The sequence below is a fragment of the Ursus maritimus genome, unplaced genomic scaffold (assembly GCF_017311325.1).
Source record: "Ursus maritimus isolate PB19 unplaced genomic scaffold, ASM1731132v1 scaffold_11, whole genome shotgun sequence".
NCBI lineage: Eukaryota > Metazoa > Chordata > Mammalia > Carnivora > Ursidae > Ursus > Ursus maritimus.
Genome location: NW_024423453.1, coordinates 14,585,280 through 14,602,923, shown reverse-complemented (window position 1 = coordinate 14,602,923; position 17,644 = coordinate 14,585,280). Strand labels below are relative to the sequence as shown.

At 42.1% G+C, this 17,644-nt stretch overlaps 1 protein-coding gene across 2 annotated transcripts in view; it reads left to right on the top strand.

Moving 5' to 3' along the window:
- Positions 1-531: 531 nt before the first annotated feature.
- The window catches only part of PRDM5 (PR/SET domain 5), a 193,630-nt gene continuing 176,517 nt past the window's right edge, over positions 532-17,644 (top strand). For both annotated transcript variants that reach the window (XM_040626276.1, XM_040626278.1), the window contains exon 1: positions 532-769. In XM_040626276.1, coding sequence (XP_040482210.1) covers positions 677-769 — 93 coding nt within the window. In that variant the 5' untranslated portion in view covers positions 532-676. The remainder of the gene's footprint in view (positions 770-17,644) is intronic.

The window sequence follows — 17,644 nt, the reverse complement described above, 5'->3', positions numbered from 1 at the left end:
AAAAAAAAAAAAAACGATTAACTTAGATGTGAGAAGCACCCAAAGTTCCTAGTCCGCAGGGTTGGTTTTCGGTAGCCGGGCAATAAGCATACTTTCAGAGTCTGGAATTCCATGAAATTGTTTTGGAGGATGCCCCCAGCTGTGTCACGGTCATTGCGTTTTGCATCTAAAAAGAGTAAAATTCCCTGACTTGGAGTACTACTAGCTCGGCGGGGGAAAACCCAGAGCTGGACAAGGGCTGGTCAGTAAGTCGCCGCGCCGGGCGCGGGGAGCAGGCGGGTCCTCTCCTCGCGCCGGCCTCTGGGTTTGAGGCCCCGAGGTCAGCTCCGCTCCCGGCACCGCGCCCGGCGCGGGTCCGAGCCGCCAACTTCGGGCCAATCAGCGCGCGGCGTCTCTGAGACCGCAGCGCCCCGGCTCGCGCCCCCCGCGCCCCCGCGGCAGCAATGGCAGCAGCGGCCGCGGCGGCTCCGGGCTGAGCCAGACCCGGGACTAGGAGGGGCTGAGCCGCGGGGGATCCTGGAATCGGCGGGGAGGTGGGGATTCTGGGAGGAAAACTACATTTCCTCCTTTCCCGCCGGCCTCTCCCCTCCATCCCAGCACCCCAAATTTCGATGTGTCGCCGCCCGGGCGCAGAGCGCTGGTGCTGAGCGAGGCGGCGGCGGCCGCGGCCGGGAAAATGCTGGGCATGTACGTGCCGGACAGGTTCTCCCTGAAGTCCTCTCGGGTTCAGGACGGGATGGGGCTCTACACGGCCCGCAGAGTGAGAAAGGTGGGTGACCCGGCGGCAGCCTGCGCGCCCCTGCTCCTGCGGCGCTCAGTGCGCCTCTCGGGGTCGCCCCTCTGCCGGGCGGGGGCTCCCCGGGCGTCGCTGCCGTCGCCCTTAGCCGGGGTGGGCCGGGAGTCCCGCGGGAAGGCCGGGGCTGCCAGGGCGGCCTTCGCCTGCCCGCGCCTCCCGAGAGGGCTGCGCCACGTAAGTGCCCGCGGGGCGCGCTCCGCTACCGGCCGGTCCAGGGGCGGACCTGCCGCGGGCCGCCCTGCGGCAAGATGTCTTTCCTTTCCCCTGCAGGAAGTGAGTCCGGATGGAGCCTCCCTCTTCCTCAGTTCGGGGAGTGAGCTGCGTCTTTGCGTTGGCGGAGCCGCGCGTGGGCGGGTGTCTGCTTAGGCGCGCACGCAGCCCCGCCGCCGCTTTTCTTCCTTTAGGATGAGGAAATGTGGCCAGAAGCGCCTCTCTCTCTCTACAGGGATTGGGAGGCGGCGCCCGGAGCGCAGTTCCACACAGGCCTTAGATTCTCATTCAGACTTGCAGAAGTTCTTTCCCTCCTTCCAAAGTGGGTTTTGTGGATCCTGGCAGATGCCAACTGGATAATCTTAGAATCTCTGATCTTTTTTTCTCTGCCTTAAGATTTTCTGTGACTAGATCTCTCCTCCCAGAAATTTAGACGCACATGAGCAAGGCAGGCACGTTGCAGTGTACCTGCGGGAACGGCCTGGAATGTTGGATGTTGAAAGCAAAGGCTTAGGAGGAGAAATTACTGGAAAATTCCAGACCTTTGGAGTTGATGAGACCTGTGTTACAGCTGTTTCACAGGATATGTAAAATCTGGAATCACGAAGGCAGTGGTGAAGTGCTCATGGTAATGAGCCATCGTTTGTTGAGCAAATACTTTCGGCCAAGCCAGTACTTGGAACTTGACCTACATTAGTAACGTCACCAGCACAACTCCCTTGAGAACAGTAATCCTCATGTAAGAGATGAAAAAACAGAAGTACTGCATGGTTAAATTTCCTGCTAGGTTCGTGAGTTAGGCTTCAAGTCCATGGCTTCTGGGTCCAAAGCGCATGCTCTTTTCAGATCTATCCCTGCCAGGTACCCCCTCCCCACCCCCCTCCTCCGCTCTCTCCCTACAACAGAGATTTTGAAAAATGGAGGTTTGGGCAAGAGCAGGCTTGTTTAGCAAAGGTATGCTAGCAAGAGGTTCACAGAATGCACCCAGAGACACAAGGATGCCTTTCATCTGGGTATAAATCTCCCTCCAACCTCTCACCCAAAGAGCAGGGGGGGAAAGGGAGCCCCGAAGCACCCTTGACAACATGACCTAAAAGAATCTCCTAGGATAAGACTGGAAGAAGCAAACCCCATATTTACTTTTTCAAATGGGGGTTTAGAAGAATGCTCAAAGGTGAAAACCAGGAACAAACACTTTTTCTGAATTTGAGTTGAACTGAATAGATGTTTTTGCCAAATAGGTAAATGTCAAAGTCAACATTCTTTCAAGGCAGAAGTTGAAATTCTGCATTTAATCTTTTCTCACAGGATGTGAAAATTCCCAAATGGGTTTTTTTTGAGGGTCTCAGGTTTAAGTGTAATCACTTAAAAATTAAACACAGTTCTTATTTTATTGTTATTAATAGTTACATATTAAAAAGTTATACAATATTAGAATTATTACATAATTCTAGTTGTCTTATAATACTATTTAGGTTTTTAGAAACAGCTGACCAATGTACTTTATTTTGATACTTTTATAAATTCCAACTTATTTTTCCATGTACTTATTTGGAAGGTTTTTATTATTTTTGGGTATAGAATGAACTGCTTCCAAAATCTCCATATTCTGTTTATTATTGCAGTACTAAATAGACACCTTTTCCTGCCTCTTGTAATTTCTACATGTAAAACCCATAGAGATTTTCATCCAGATGAAATCTAGAATGCTAATCTATATTTCAGGTGAATATGCAGATGTTTGTATTGAATTCAAATGACACATTATTAGTGATATAATTTAGTTATGATCACAAGATATTCAGTCATAAAGTCATTGATCATGGACAGGTTCATTGATGCCAGAAATGACCCAGAATTAGGCTTCAGCTCCTTTGCCTTCCAAAGGCCGAGGACCACACTGAAGCTGAACAACAGATTTTAACTGAGTGGTCAGGTGAAGCTAAATGCCCATGCATCCTTACCTGTTTGCAGTAGTTTCTCGATTCTTAAATATTTTCCAGGTTACCTTTAATGGGTCTGCTGGCCATAAATCAAGGATCAAGGGGCCTGAGAAGACAGTATTTCAGCAGTTAAATTAAAGACCCTGCTTTAAAGTTAAAGTTTTCATATTCTTGGAATATATTTTAGAATGTATCGGGTAATATATATATATATATATATATATATATATGTTGAAAGTTACAAATTTTTGTCACACTTTTTTTTTTTTTTTAAAGATTTTTTATTTATTTATTTGACAGAGATAGAGACAGCCAGTGAGAGAGGGAACACAAGCAGGGAAGTGGGAGAGGAAGAAGCAGGCTCATAGCAGAGGAGCCTGATGTGGGGCTCGATCCCATAACACCGGGATCACGCCCTGAGCCGAAGGCAGGCGCTTAACCGCTGTGCCACCCAGGCGCCCCTATAACACATATTCTCATATAACATTTCGTTTTAAAAAAACAATTGCAATTCAAGCCATCTATTGATTTCAAATTCAAAGCATCTAATCCAGACTTGTACTGAAGTTGGGGAATCTTTTAGATACTCCACTCCTGCTATATTGATCCGGTCCCTTTGAGATTTCCTTTACAATGGGTCCCCTTAATCCTTTTTTACGTCCACCCCCCCTTCCCCCCCTCCCCCCACGCAGTGATTCCTAGAGTGTGGTCCCTGCGCAGAATCACCCAATGCTCTGGCTCCACCTTTGCCCTGCTAGGTTTTTCCTTGGCAGTTATCTTTTTTTTTTTTTTTTTTTGTTTGCAGGCCTGCTGCCTCTCTCTCTATCCCCCCCCTTTTTTTCTTTTTGTATAAAGTCTGCATAGTGACAATAAAGTGAAAAGGAAAGGACCTGCTTTCCTTTCTTCCCATTATGGAAATTAGAGGTTAGATGAGGAGAAGGTCCTCTGGCAGCTATTTCTGTGTAAGCCATGAATTGTTCTTTGAGAAAGAATGGATGAGACTGTTGGAAGGGCCTTGAGTAGAAAAAGGATGCCTGAGTTTTTTCATGGTTATACACATTGCGATTTGCTAATGACGAGGATAGGTGGACACTTTTGCCTGCCGTGTGCCAGAGCCTGTTCTAAGTGTCTCCTGTGTGTTACCTCATGAGCACAGGTTTAATGCTTCAATGAAGATGTGGAATTTTAGATTATAAAGTACAATGCAGATTAAAATTAATATTATTACTTAGAGGTAATACATGAAATATCCATACAAAAAAAGTTAAGCAAACAAATACCTTAAGACATTGCATTTTTTAATACCGTGACCATTATTCCCCTTCATGGCCAATGAGATTAATCAGTGGATGGTGATGGTTGACATTATGCTTGGAACCCAAAATGTGGACAGGTGAACCGCATGGTTCCTCCAAGCTCTCAGATTCTGTGATTTTATGGAAAGGGTTAAGGCAGGAGCTACAGTACTACCAGTCTTCCTTCCCTTTGGGTCTGTTGCAGGCAGTTGGTTTTTCTTCCCCTCTGACTTTCAGTCCTTTAGCCATTCATACGTGGCAGGTGCTATGCTAGGCTCTGGGGGTACACAAGTGAGCAAGACAGAAGTGTTCTTCGTCCACAAGGAGCTTGTTTTCTTGTGTGGGGAGATAGGCAGTAAAGAAGTAAAAAAGTAAAAATTATCATGAATATTATCACAATAATTTCAGCCTGTTTATCTGGATTGATTTTGCTGGGCACTACATTAGGTGATGAAATTGCTGAATTAGAGTCGTTTTTAGTCTGGTCAGGGAGACAGCAAAGGAAATAGTTTTCATCCGATCTGACTGGTGCAATGACATTCAAGCAAATGAGGTGTGAAGCTGTGGGGTAAGAGGTGCTGCAGGAGTTCAGAAGGAGAGGAGACCCCCCCCCCCACCCCGCCATTGTCATTATAGTAAGTGATGAGAAAATGCGGTGGGAGGCTGGAATCAAAGAGGGCTCTATGGAGGAGTGAATTTCTTGGGGTTAGTCAAATTATTATTGTTGAAATATCTTTCGTATTGAGCATTTTAACTTCACACATCTGTTGGTGTGACACTTCAAGTAATGGCTGGGTGACAGAGACTAAGTGGTGGACCCGTGATACCGATTTCTATGAGTCTGATCAGATTTTGTGCTCTGAATCCACTTGGGTGGAGTTGAACAGTTTGTAGGTAGAATTGTTGGGAATAAAACAGAAGCAGTCCTTTAAGGGCTAGTAGCCCTTGTGACAGACCGTATTGCAGACGAAGAAAGTTGCTTAAATACTTCCACTGAGGCACCACCTTGGAGACTGGCAGCCTGAAAGTGTCACACACAATCACCCATAATGCAGTCTGGGTTTTCTGTTTCCTATGCACTTGTGTACGTTCTCTCATTTTATTGTACGACGGTCTTCGAAGGTTTATTCTTAACCCCATTTTACAGATTACATACTTGCTGGATCATTATATTTTGTCAAAAGTTTTGCAGTTGCCCTTATGCTGACCTTTAAATTTTTTTTCCTTTCCATTTCATTCTTCACTAGCAGGCTAAAGGCATTCTTCACTACCTGATCAGATACGTAGTTCTTTTCCTTTATATCTAAAAGCCCTTTAACTTGTATAAGCTTGAGCTGGGTTTGTATTTTTAAAAAGAACCAAAGACTAACAGGAAAGCTGAAGAAAAGCTGAAAAGGAAATAACTAAATATAAATGAAATAAAATTATGTCTCTCCCAGATTTCTGGTCCCCCAGTTCCAGAAGAAGCAGTAAAGAGCATTGCCGAGGCCTGTCTATACACCAGCTGCAGTGAATTGACCCCGCTGGGGTAGCTCTGTTCCTGGCTCCCTTCCCTCTCGACCTTGTGCTTTTTTGCCCAGGTGGCTGCTAAGTGGCACCCTGTGCCCATGAACCCTAGGGCAGTGTCCCAATCTAGTTTGCCTTTTTCATGGACAAATGCAGGTTCCTAATTCAAACTTTGTCAGATAAACTGGGATTTTATACACAGCTACTTTTCAGGACATACTATATTGACTGCTGGGGTATGAGTTTCCTGTTACTACTGTAAAAAATTATCACACATTTAGTGGCTTCTGGAGAATATAAGTCTAAAATGAGTGGGCAGAGCTGATTCCTTCTGGAGGCTCTAGAGTCTACCTCCTTGTCTTTTGCGGTTTTCTAGAGGCTGCCCACATTCCTGTGCTCATTCCTTTACCCCATATCATTCTGACCTCTGCTTTTGTGGTCGCATTTCCTTCTCTGACTCTGACGCTTCTGGCTTCTCTTGTAAGGACCCTAGTGGTTAGATTGGCCCAACCCAGGTAATTCAGGGTAATCTCCCCATCTCAAGATCCTTAACGTAATTACATCTGCGCATTCTCTTTTTATCAGGTAAGGTAACATACAGATTCTGGGGATGAGGATGTGAACATTTTTGGTGGGCCATTATTATCCTACCTGGGCTCCAAAGTATAATTCTTCCTTGCCTAGAGTATGTGGAACATTTTACGATGACTAACGGGTGAGTCCTTCCCCACATACTGGTCCTGATAAAAAGTACCCATTGCAAAGCTACCACGTTGATGAATATTCTGCCTCGTTTTCAGTATTGATTCTGGAGAAGATCTTCAGAGTTCTCATTCATGCAATAAAACCTGGATGAGTGGTTCCCTTATAACGGGGAGGAACAGGTATATTTATAGAAGTAGAAAAAGAACTTCGGAAGTAATGGAATTTACCCATTTTTGTTTTACAAATGATGACACCGAAGCCCAGAAAAACTTCACGTGGGGCCTTGCAGCTAACAGCTACCTCTCAAGCTCCTTTCTTCCATAATGCCAGCTCCCTCTCTTTCAAATCAAGGCGAGCGCCTTGGTTCTCTTTGAGGAATTTGCAGTAAAGACATTTAGTGAGGTCAAATCCCAAGTGAAAAATACCTGAAAGAAAGGTTCAAATCTGAGTTTATGAAAAGAAAATAAGCGGGGGGGGGGAGGGGAGGGGAGCAAGTTGTATAGGGTTAGAAAAACATGTGGGAAAGAGGTACCCTGTAAAGAAAATTAAGTAAAAACATAGAGGAAAAATCACCATGCATAGATGTTAATATAAGGGGACTGGATTTTGTTGAATAAAGTGTTTTGTTGATCAGCTTGGAAGGTGAATCTGGTGAAGAAACAATGGATCTTTATGCTAGGGCTGAAATTCTGCCAGTGAACGTTTGCTTAGATTTCCTGGTGGCTGATGATAACTAATCTGGAAACATAATCAGTGGGAAAATCATCACCAGGATGCCTGCCATATGTGCTATCTCTTTTTTATGTTTACACATTTACCCTGTAGGATAGTGACTCAATGCAGCTTTGTATTTCCTGGTGTTATTATAGATTTTAAAATGTATAACTAATCCACTTAAACTGAGGTTTTCTCAGAAGCTTCATATTTTGCTTATTTGTGTGTGATAATAATAATGACAGTTAATTTTTTCAACAAATATTTATTGAGCATCTGAAGTCGTTAGGCACTGGGCTAGTTGCTAGTGACAGAAGGGTGAATGACTGAGACCACAGTCACTGAATGCGTCCCACAGTTCACATGGAAATCCTACAACAAGCCTACACGGTGGCCATTATTATCCTTGTTTTATAGATGAGGGGATTGATTTTGAGGAAGGTTATGTCAGTAATAAGTGGATTAAACAGAATTTGAACTCAGATCATCCCATATATCCTTCTCACTGAAAAAAGAAATTTTTTTTCTCTCTACTGATAAGTGCTGTGTCCATGCTCATATAACATAATACGGGCACACATCCACTCACACACTTTTAAAATATTATTTTACAAAAATGAGAGAAGAGTAAACTCATTTCATCATCAAGCATTTCTCATTTAATGGTATCTTATGGGAATCCCTTCAAATCATCTACTTTGGCTGTAGTTTATTATTTTTAATGACTGAATATATTTTATGCTGTCAGCATACCACAACTTCCATTTATTCAGATCGTGTTTTACACAGTTATTCAAGATTTATCTTCATGACCAAAATCTGTACTGGCCATTATGACTACAGTAGCAAGCAAAAGAGAAATTATGGCTCTTGTGGAGCTTGTGTTTTACTGAGAAGAGACAGAAGCTAAACAGTGGACATATTAGATAAATTTTACACTACCTTACAATGTGATAAGTGCTTCGGAAAAAAGAAAAAGTAGAGCCAGGTATGGAAGATTTGGCAGAGTGCGGGGACACGGGTGTGGGGATGTTATTATAAATAGGTGGTCCAGTGAGTCCTCACTAAGCAAGGGAGGTTTGGGTTGTGACTTACAGGATGGGAGGAAAGTTGACTTCTAGAGGAAAAGCATTCTAGGCAGCAGCTAGAGCGAAGGCTCTAAGACCGGAGTTTGTTTGCTGTCCCAGGACAAGGAGGCCAATGAGGTTGGAAGGGAGTGAGCAGTGGCCGAGTAGGGGAGGAGGTCAGAGAGTTAGTGAAGGGAAGTGTACTAAGAGCCACATTTCTTTCTTTCAGGCCATTGTAAAGGTGTCGACGTTCCTTTGAGTGAAACAGGGAGCCGCTGCAGGGTTTTGAGCATAGGAGTGACATGATCTGACTTGAGTTTATCAAGGGTCGGCCGCCAGGCAGGTGTGTAACCTGGAAGACTTGTTAGGATTCTGTTGCAATGATCCAGCAGAGAGATCCAGCTAAGAGATGGTGGCTTAGACCAAGATGGTGGCAGTGTGGCGAGTTTAGTTTGAAGATGTCAGTGACAGAATATGCTGATGAGTATGGAGGAGAGAAAGGGAAGAATCGACGGTGAGTCCAAGGATTTTAGCCTGAGAAGTTGGAAGGCCTGGCTTGTCTGTCGTCAACAACTGAGATTGGGATAGATTGTGGGTGGAGCAGGCTTGAAAGGGGAGGATTAGGAACTCAGAGGAAGGCAAGTTGATTTTGAAGTTTCTGTTAGACAACAGAGAGGGATGTCAGAGAGGAGGTGAGATATATTTGTATATTTTTATAATATAAAATAAAACCCGGGAGAGGGTTCCTATTCCTTACCCAATGGTAGAAATCCTCTTATGGTTATGGTGTATGTTCCTGAGCCTGTATTACTTCCTAACTTTCTTCTAGCAGCAGTGGATCTTTATTCGTGTTCTGGGGATGACAGTGTGCTACTTTTCTGGCAGTGGCTCAAGACTTCTCCTCATTTGGAAGAAAGGTCAGGGCAGGAGGTGTGGGGTATTGTGCCATTCTTGCAGGAGCTGCTGTTCCCCTCTTGCATGCCTGCAACACCGAGGAGTCTCTCTGTTCTCCTGTCTGTGTCCCAGTCTTTCTTGTATGGGAGACTCTTCCTTGGAGAAGAGTCTGCCAGTGTGTGTGAACTCCCCTTAGGTCTGGGGCTTCCACGGGCTCTATACATGCAGGCTGTCTCACACGCATCCTTTGGCAGACCACTAATATGTTAGTTGATTTCTTACCTGCTTCCCTGGTGGCTGGCCGCTGTTCCTTCTGTCATCTGCCACAGGTAAGCTAGTGCTCTCCTCAAGAAAAGTTATGGTTTTGTAGTTTGTTGGCCTTTTGTATTATTAGGGTAGGAGTGATACTCTTTTTAAATTTTTGGTGGATATTTAACTTAAAAAGTTTTAAAATTAACGGCACTTATTTTTATTTTTTTTAAAGATTTATTTATTTTTTTTTTTTTGAGAGAGAAAGCATGAGCTGGAGGGACAGAGGGAGAGGGAGAGAGAACTTCAGGCAGACTCTGCACTGAGCATGGGGACCAACATGGGCCTCGATCCCATGACCCTGAGATTATGACCTGAGCCAAAATCAAGAGTTGGAGGCTTACCCAGCTGTGCCACCCAGGCGCCCCTAAAATTAATGGCATTTAAAAAAATATTCTTACATTTATTTTTATTTTGTTTTATTTCATTTCAAATTTTTATTTGAATTCTAGTTAACATATGGTAAAAGTGGTTTCAGGTATAGAATTTAGTAATTCATCACTTATACCCAGTGCTGAACACACGTGCCCTCCTTAACACCCATCACCCATTTAGCCTCTCCGCTGCCCACCTCCCTCCATCAGCCCTCAGTTTGTTCTCCATAGTTAAGAGTCTTTTATGGTTTGCTTCTCTCTCTTTTTTTTCCTTTCCCCTATGTTCATCTGTTTTGTTTCTTAAATTTCACATGAGCGAAATCATATGGTATTTGTCTTTCTCTGACTTATTTTGCTAAGCGTAATACCTTCTAGTTCCATCCATGTTGTTGCAAATGGCAAGACTTTGTTCTTTTTGATGATGGAGTAATGGTCTGTACCACATCTTCTTTATCCATTCATCAGTCAATGGAAATTTGGGCTTTTTCCATAGTTTGGCTATTGTTGATAAGGGTGCTATAAATATTGGGGTGCATGTGGCCCTTTGAATGTAGAAAACCCAAAAGACTCCACTTATTATTTTTATTACTTAATAAATTAATCACCCACTTTACGGGGCGCCTGGGTGGCTCAGTCGTTAAGTGTCTGCCTTCGGCTTAGGGCGTGATCCCGGTCTTCTGGGTTCGAGCCCCGCATCAGGCTCCTTCGATGGGAGCCTGCTTCTTCTTCTCCCGCTTCCCCTGCTTGTGTGTCCTCTCTCGCTGGCTGTCTCTCTCTCTGTCAAATAAATAAATAAAATCTTTGAAAAAAAAATCACCCACTTTAGTTCTTCATGCATATATAATATACATATGTATTATGTATATAATACATATATATTTTTTTGGTGAAAAGTTTGTTAATTTTTTAATTATTTTGATAAAATATAGATAGCCTAAAACTGGCTATTTTAAGCACTTTTTATTGAAATATAAGTAGCATACAATGTTATATTAGTTTTAGGTATACAACATGTTGATTCAACAATTCTGTACATTACTCAGTACTCACCACAATAAGTGTAGTCACTGTCAGTCACCATACAATATTATTGACTGTATTCCCCATGCTGTACTTTCTATCTTCATGACTTATTGTATAACTGAAAGTTTGGGCATATTTAGTATTTTTATACTTCTGTTTTCTCACTCTTATATCATCTTCATAAATATATTTTTTATTACTATATAATGCTCTGCCTTATTTTGTTTAGTGCATTCAGCAATTAACTTAATTCTTGTTTGATGTTGACACTATTGCCTTTCTGTGTATCTCTGTCTACTCATGTAAATTCACTCTTTATCATTTTCTTTTATATTTTATAATCATGTAGCTAGATTATATTTCCTAATGTGGTATTACAGTCTCTCATTTAATAAGAGAATTTAACTTGACCTTCTTATGTAGTGTAATGCCTGATATAGCTGATTTCATTCTTGTCATCTTTCTTTATGCTTATTACTTATTTTATATTGTGACTTATTTTTAAATTTTCCTTATTTTGCTGTCTGTTCAAGTCACTGTTCATTCTTTTCTCCCCTCTGATCACTTTGTTAGTTCTACTCTTTTTCTTTAGTGATTTACTTACTCTTTCCCGCTTTCATAATCAAATGGGTGTCATTTTATCCGATAGCTAGAGCTCAACTATTTTCCCACAAAAACACACAATTTCTTCTATAAGATGTTCCATTTCCTTCCTTCTTCCCTCTTCTCCTTCCCTCCCCTGCTGCCACACCATGCTGTGCAACTTTTGGGATGCTTTTGCCTTCCTGCTGGCTTTCCCCAACAATCCTTAAGTTCCATGAAATGGTGTGTTACTTAATAGAATTTCTTTTTAAAGTGTGTCCCTCTTGTTTCAAGAGTTGTTAGTTACCCTATGTAGTCTACACACCCTATTACTTGTCATTAATTTTGTGTGTATATACACCAGCTACTCATTTTCATTTGCCATCTTCTGTCCCCTGTTCTGATTCCTTTTAGTTAGTGACTGTCTGTGATTCTTTTTCTCATCATCATGTGGACATATTCTCCCTGAATCTGTGTATATCATCAAGTAGCTCTCCTTCCACCTGACTGCAAAGGACTTCCTGACTGGCTAAGTGATTTTCACGTTAGTCTATTTCTCTTTCAGCTCATTCTCTAAAAATATTCAGTTGGGAAATCATGCTTCCCCCCCACCCCCCGCCCTCTTAAAAGAGTGTGTGTTTGTGAGTGCGTGTGTGTGTGTGTGTGTGTGTGTGTGTGTGTGTGTGTTTGAGGGCTCTACTTGAATCTCTAAATTTCCTTATGCAATTGAGGTATTCCTTTTAATTAAAGTATTCTGTCTCCTGTAGAAGTTCTATTTTACAGAGTATGGTTCTCATTTTTCTGCCTGATCTTTCTCTCTCAGGTGGCTGGGCCCCTTTGTATATAGGCAATCTGCCTTGGTTGTTTTATCGAAGCCCAAGACTGTTCCTCAGCTGTCTGGGCTGTCTGGTCTCCTTGTACTTTCCTGGACTCCAAGCATGGAAAAGACTGTGGGCTGTGGCCCCCTCCCCCATCTCTGACTTTCAAAATGTTCTCTGCCTTCCTTAGTTTCCAGTCCTCAGTACTGGCTCTTCTGCTATTTTCCAGTTTATTACTTAGTCCACTGGAGAAAATGCTTCACACTTGTTCTTTGCCAAAACCTAAGGCTTCACTTACGTTCGGTTTGCCGTACACACTAGTAGCAGTTGTTTTGCTCAAGAGAAGCAAGTGACTTAGGGTTGGGGTTAACAGGAAGGTGCTATATCCATATACCCAGCATCTCTTCTTCCTCACAATTCTCCTGCATTTCCCATTTCATATTTATTTTATAAGGGACTCCTTTCATACAGAATGATTCTGTAATGTCTTGGGCACTAGTGCATTTCTTTTCCTTGACATTTGCTATCTCAGCTGAGAGTAATAGAGACAACTCCAGTAATCTAAACCTTGGGGATTATGTTCTCCCTATAATAAGAAGTTGGCATATAGGCATTTACTGCTATCAGTTCAGTGGCTTAAGATGTTGGGGTGGAAGTCTGCATTCTCTTGGCCTCCAGATGGCTGCTTTAGCTCCAGCTCTCATGCTTTTATTCCGGGTGGGGAGAAGGAGGAAATAACCAAAGCCCTAGGATGTACTTGCCAGCTGACGTAGTCCTCCTGTTGAGAGCCTTTGTGGTAGGTTCATATAATGATTTCTGCTTGCATGTTGTTAGCTCTCTTCCCTATTTAAGTGGGAAGCTGGTAAATGTTTTTCTACCTACGTGCATTATTACTCTCAACAAGGTCAGCATTCCAGTACTGAGGAGTATGGATATAGCATATAATGAGGCAATTTATCTCTGCCCCAACAGTAATAGTAGGGAAAGAAGATTGGATATTTTTCATACTGAACTTTTTAGAAACACACTTTGTTGAAGGCCTAATTGTACTTCGAGAGCAGCACATGGACCGTAGTTTAACATTGAAATATAATTACGTTCTAAGTGGGCCCTTAGACTCCTTCTGTGAAAAATGATCATTATTTCACATATGAATGATTCAACTGCAGACTGATTTACTTCAATATAATTTATTTCATTTATATGTATAAATTTTTTTATTCGCTGAGCCAGTTCGAAGTAAATTGTAGACATTATGACAAATTTTCCCTCAGTATTTCTGTATGAGGACATTCCCCTAAATAGCCATAATATCATTTTAACATCCAACAAAAATAACAGTAATTTCCTAACGTCTTCTAATTCCAGCCCATATTCAAATTACTCCAGTTGCCTCCAAAATGTTTTTATAGCTGTTTGTTTTTTGAACCAGGAGCAAATCAGAGACCACCTATTACATTTGGTTATATCTATCAAATCTGTTCACGGTCTCCCTTTTCCTGTTCCCCTTAATAACTGACTTTCTGAGGAGATCAGGCTAATTGTGGAGTATCTCACAATCTGGATTTATCTGATTGTTTTCCCAGGGCTTTATTTAATGTGTTTCTCTATCTTCTATATTTCTTCAAATCTGGAAGTTAGGTATAGATTATTTTACTATTTTTTTTTTTTTTAATGCACTGACATTGTATACTAAACACTTCTTCCTACCCTCAGGATACTTTTTACATTGCAGTAAAGAGTGCAGTGTGAGCTGTGGGCATCGCAGGAAGCATCCACTTCCCTCTCATAGGTGTTTTATCCCTGCGCTCTCTTTCTAGGTAGCACGGGTCTCCCCAGGTGCTGGGGAGAGACAGGACAAGGGGGAAGAGGTCTGCGCGTGTTCACTCGCCCTTTTGCCCGTGGAGGTGGCTGGAGAGTTCTGCAAACACCCCTCTCACGTTCCTATGACAGACACTGGGGAATGAGGGGCTGGAATGGTTTACCTCAGACTACATTATAGCAGGGGTATATAATGTCTGGTTTTCCCCACTGTTAGTAATGCCAACACTGGGGTAACCTGATTTTTCCATTTAAAAGGGAACTTGTGCTTAAAGCAGTAATCTGTGAGCTGATACTAGATGAATATCTATTTCACTATCAGCCTTTTACCTAATGGTCTTAACATCCATTGATGACCCTTGCCTGAATCAGTTACATTTTTAGGGATTTCAAAATGGTTATTTCATTCAAATAAGTAGTGCTTCTTTATTATAAATTAGCATTCCTCTGTAAAGAAGAGCTTTCCCTCTATTGGTTGTTGTCTGGTTCTCTTGATCTAGGGTATTATTGAAAAGGTAGGGCAAAATGGTAGTTCTTTCCCTCTACTGAATTTTTTAAAAATATTTTATTTATTGGGGCGCCTGGGTGGCTCAGTCGTTAAGCGTCTGCCTTTGGGTCAGGGCGTGATCCCACTGTTCTGGGATCGAGCCCCACGTCAGGCTCATCATCTGGGAGCCTGCTTCTTCCTCTCCCACTCCCCCTGCTTGTGTTCCCCCTCTCACTGGCTGTCTCTCTGTCAAATAAATAAATAAAATCTTAAAAAAAAAAAAAGTTTATTTATTTGAGAGAGAGAGAGCATGGGGTTGGGAATGGGCTGAGGGAGAGGAAGAAACATGCTCTCCACTGAGCAGGGAACCCAGGGTGGAACTCCATCCCAGGGCCCTGGGATCCTGACCTGAGCCCAAGACAGGTGCTCAACCAACTGCTACCTGGCGCCCCTTTCCCTCTACTAATTTTAACAAGTTGTTACCCTCCAATGATGGCAAATGAGGTTTAAATTTTTTTCTCCTTCTCGGACAATCATTAAGAATTAATGTGTTTATGTGTTAATGTGTTTCAGTCACTTACTGTTTTGTTCTCTTTGATTCTCAAATTGTTCCAAAATGGGCCTGTGGAAGCTCTTTCTAACAGAATTTAAGAGCTGGCAGGAATCTTAGAAATCAGGTACTCCAAATCCCTAAGTTTTATAGGTGAGGAAACTAAGGCTCCGAAGTTTGTGACATCCTGCTGTGTCACAGCTAATCAAGGGCAGAGCAGGGATTAGGATCCAGATCTCTCTTCTTTTTTTTTTTTTTTTTTTAAAGATTTATGTATTTATTTATTAGACCAGAGAGAGACAGCCAGCGAGAGAGGGAACACAAGCAGGGCGAGTGGGAGAGGAAGAAACAGGCTCCCAGCGGAGGAGCCTGATGTGGGGCTCGATCCCGGAACGGCCCTGAGCCGAAGGCAGACGCTTAAGGACTGCACCACCCAGGTGCCCCAGGATCCAGATGTCTTGAAGCCTCAGCTAGTGCTTTCCCCACTGTTCTAAGAGAGAGATCTGTGGTAAATCTTGCTTTCAACTTTTGGCTAATATTAAGCGAAATGAGAGAAAATGGGCCATGTTTATAATCATTCATTTTTTGTTCATTGAAAGTTATTGTCTGGTCCAGTGGGTGGCCAATTGAATAGATTAATTATTTGCTTGTTTAGAAATAGCAGAGAAGCACCATTGTGGGCCGGGCATTGGGCCAGTCCGAGAGGTGAGTTTGCCTTGAACGGTTTGCTGTCTACAGGTTGAGTTTGTCTTGAAGTCACACTTTATTTGACCCGCAGAGTTTTGAAAGCTTGGAATTCATCGCCAACAGAGACAAGTAGTGATTTCATGTACACATTTGAGTTGTCAGCTTCTCTGAAATATTTGCAGATATCTAGCAACATGAGGTCCCCATTGTGATATACCAACTTCAACTTCAGTAGAAAAGCTTAAGTGGGCCTGCCCTTCCAGCTTGCCTCTCAGTCCCTCCCTAATGTGTCCTTTACATGTTTGTTGTTGGATGACGGATGTCGTGCTGCTTTCCTGCCTGACCATGTAAGCATTTGATGTAGTGACCCCTTAGATAACTTGACGTAAAGAATTCTAGGAAAATTCTTGCAATGAAGGTAGCGTCAATAATGTAGGCACACACGAACATCAAGGAAATAGTACAGCTGACGGTTTTCCTGCTGCTAATAGGAGAGCTTCAGCAGCTTAATCACAGAGAGTAAAACCAATGATGTCAGCCAAAAAATTTTGAAATTTTCAAGAAGATAGTTTGAAATATTGGTTTTCTTCCTGTCATTAGTTGTAAACCTCACCTTAGGTGTTAATTATGCTAATGCATATGTATATATAATTTTTATTATAATGAATCATATGAAAAATGTTCATTTTGTAGGTTGAAAATGATCAAATATTGGTAATTTCATATGGTTCAACTAAAAGAAAAGTAATCACATATATATGGGGTGTGTACCCCAAACCTTCCTTTCACAAGTGTGTTAACCAAGCAGGTTTGAAGCCCACTGAGGTAGAAGAAGCTTAATCTTAGGTTAGAATTCCCATGGGAAAGGGTTGGTGAATAAAGCAGAATTTGCAATAAAATTACAATTAGAAGAAAGTACGACGAACAAGAGGTTAGAGAAGGGGTGGATAGCAGGTGGTAGGCTCCTTAGGGGAAGGCTTCAGAGTGAGAGTGAGTCTGGTAAGTACAAAATCTTCATCTAAAGTCAAATATAAATTGTTTTAATTATCTGCACTGTTTCATACCATATGTGCTAAGGATAATGAAGAGTTGGCTATTAACATTTTTGTAATCTTGCAGCTACAGAATCTCAAGTCTAGTTGATCAGATCATGCTAATATACTCACTGGCATACCTAATAAATTTGCCTTCCCCGTGTATGTTTTTATGTCAGTGTTTTTCAAACTAGATGGGAAGCCATCACTGAGTTGTGAAATTAACTTATGGGGTCAGAACTAGTATTTTTAAAAAAGTTAAGTGAAGTAGTGTATAAAATATAGGCTTGTGTTGTACAGAGTAAGGGTAGTACTGTTTCAAGAAATTTATAGTTTAGTTTTATGTGTGTGTTTCTATGTGTACATGTGAATATGCCAAGCTGAGATGCAAACTTTATTTCTTACTGTGGGTTGAAGAAAAAAGTTGAAAGCTATCTTATTCTAGTTTGGTATTTTGAGTTTATGATAGAGTGCTTGCTCACTCTTACTAGTGAGGCTTTAAAATCTGAGTCCTGATTCTTATTTTGAATTTTCAAATCTGTAATTCTTTTAATAATCTCACTAGACATTGCAACCAAGCAGTCTTTTCAACTGATTCCAGTGCATTTATATGGGTTTCCATCCCTCCTCTTCAGTCCTTTGAACACTGCTGGATTGATTGATTCATTTTCTCCCCCTCCCAGTTTGTACTGCAGAGACAAACTACCGGCATGGGTAGATCAGTTGCATTGGAAAGTGTGTACTTAGATTACTACCTCCTGCAGTGACTGATAAACACTAAATATGTGGCTATGAAAAGATGAACTACATGCATTAGTACCAAATCCTC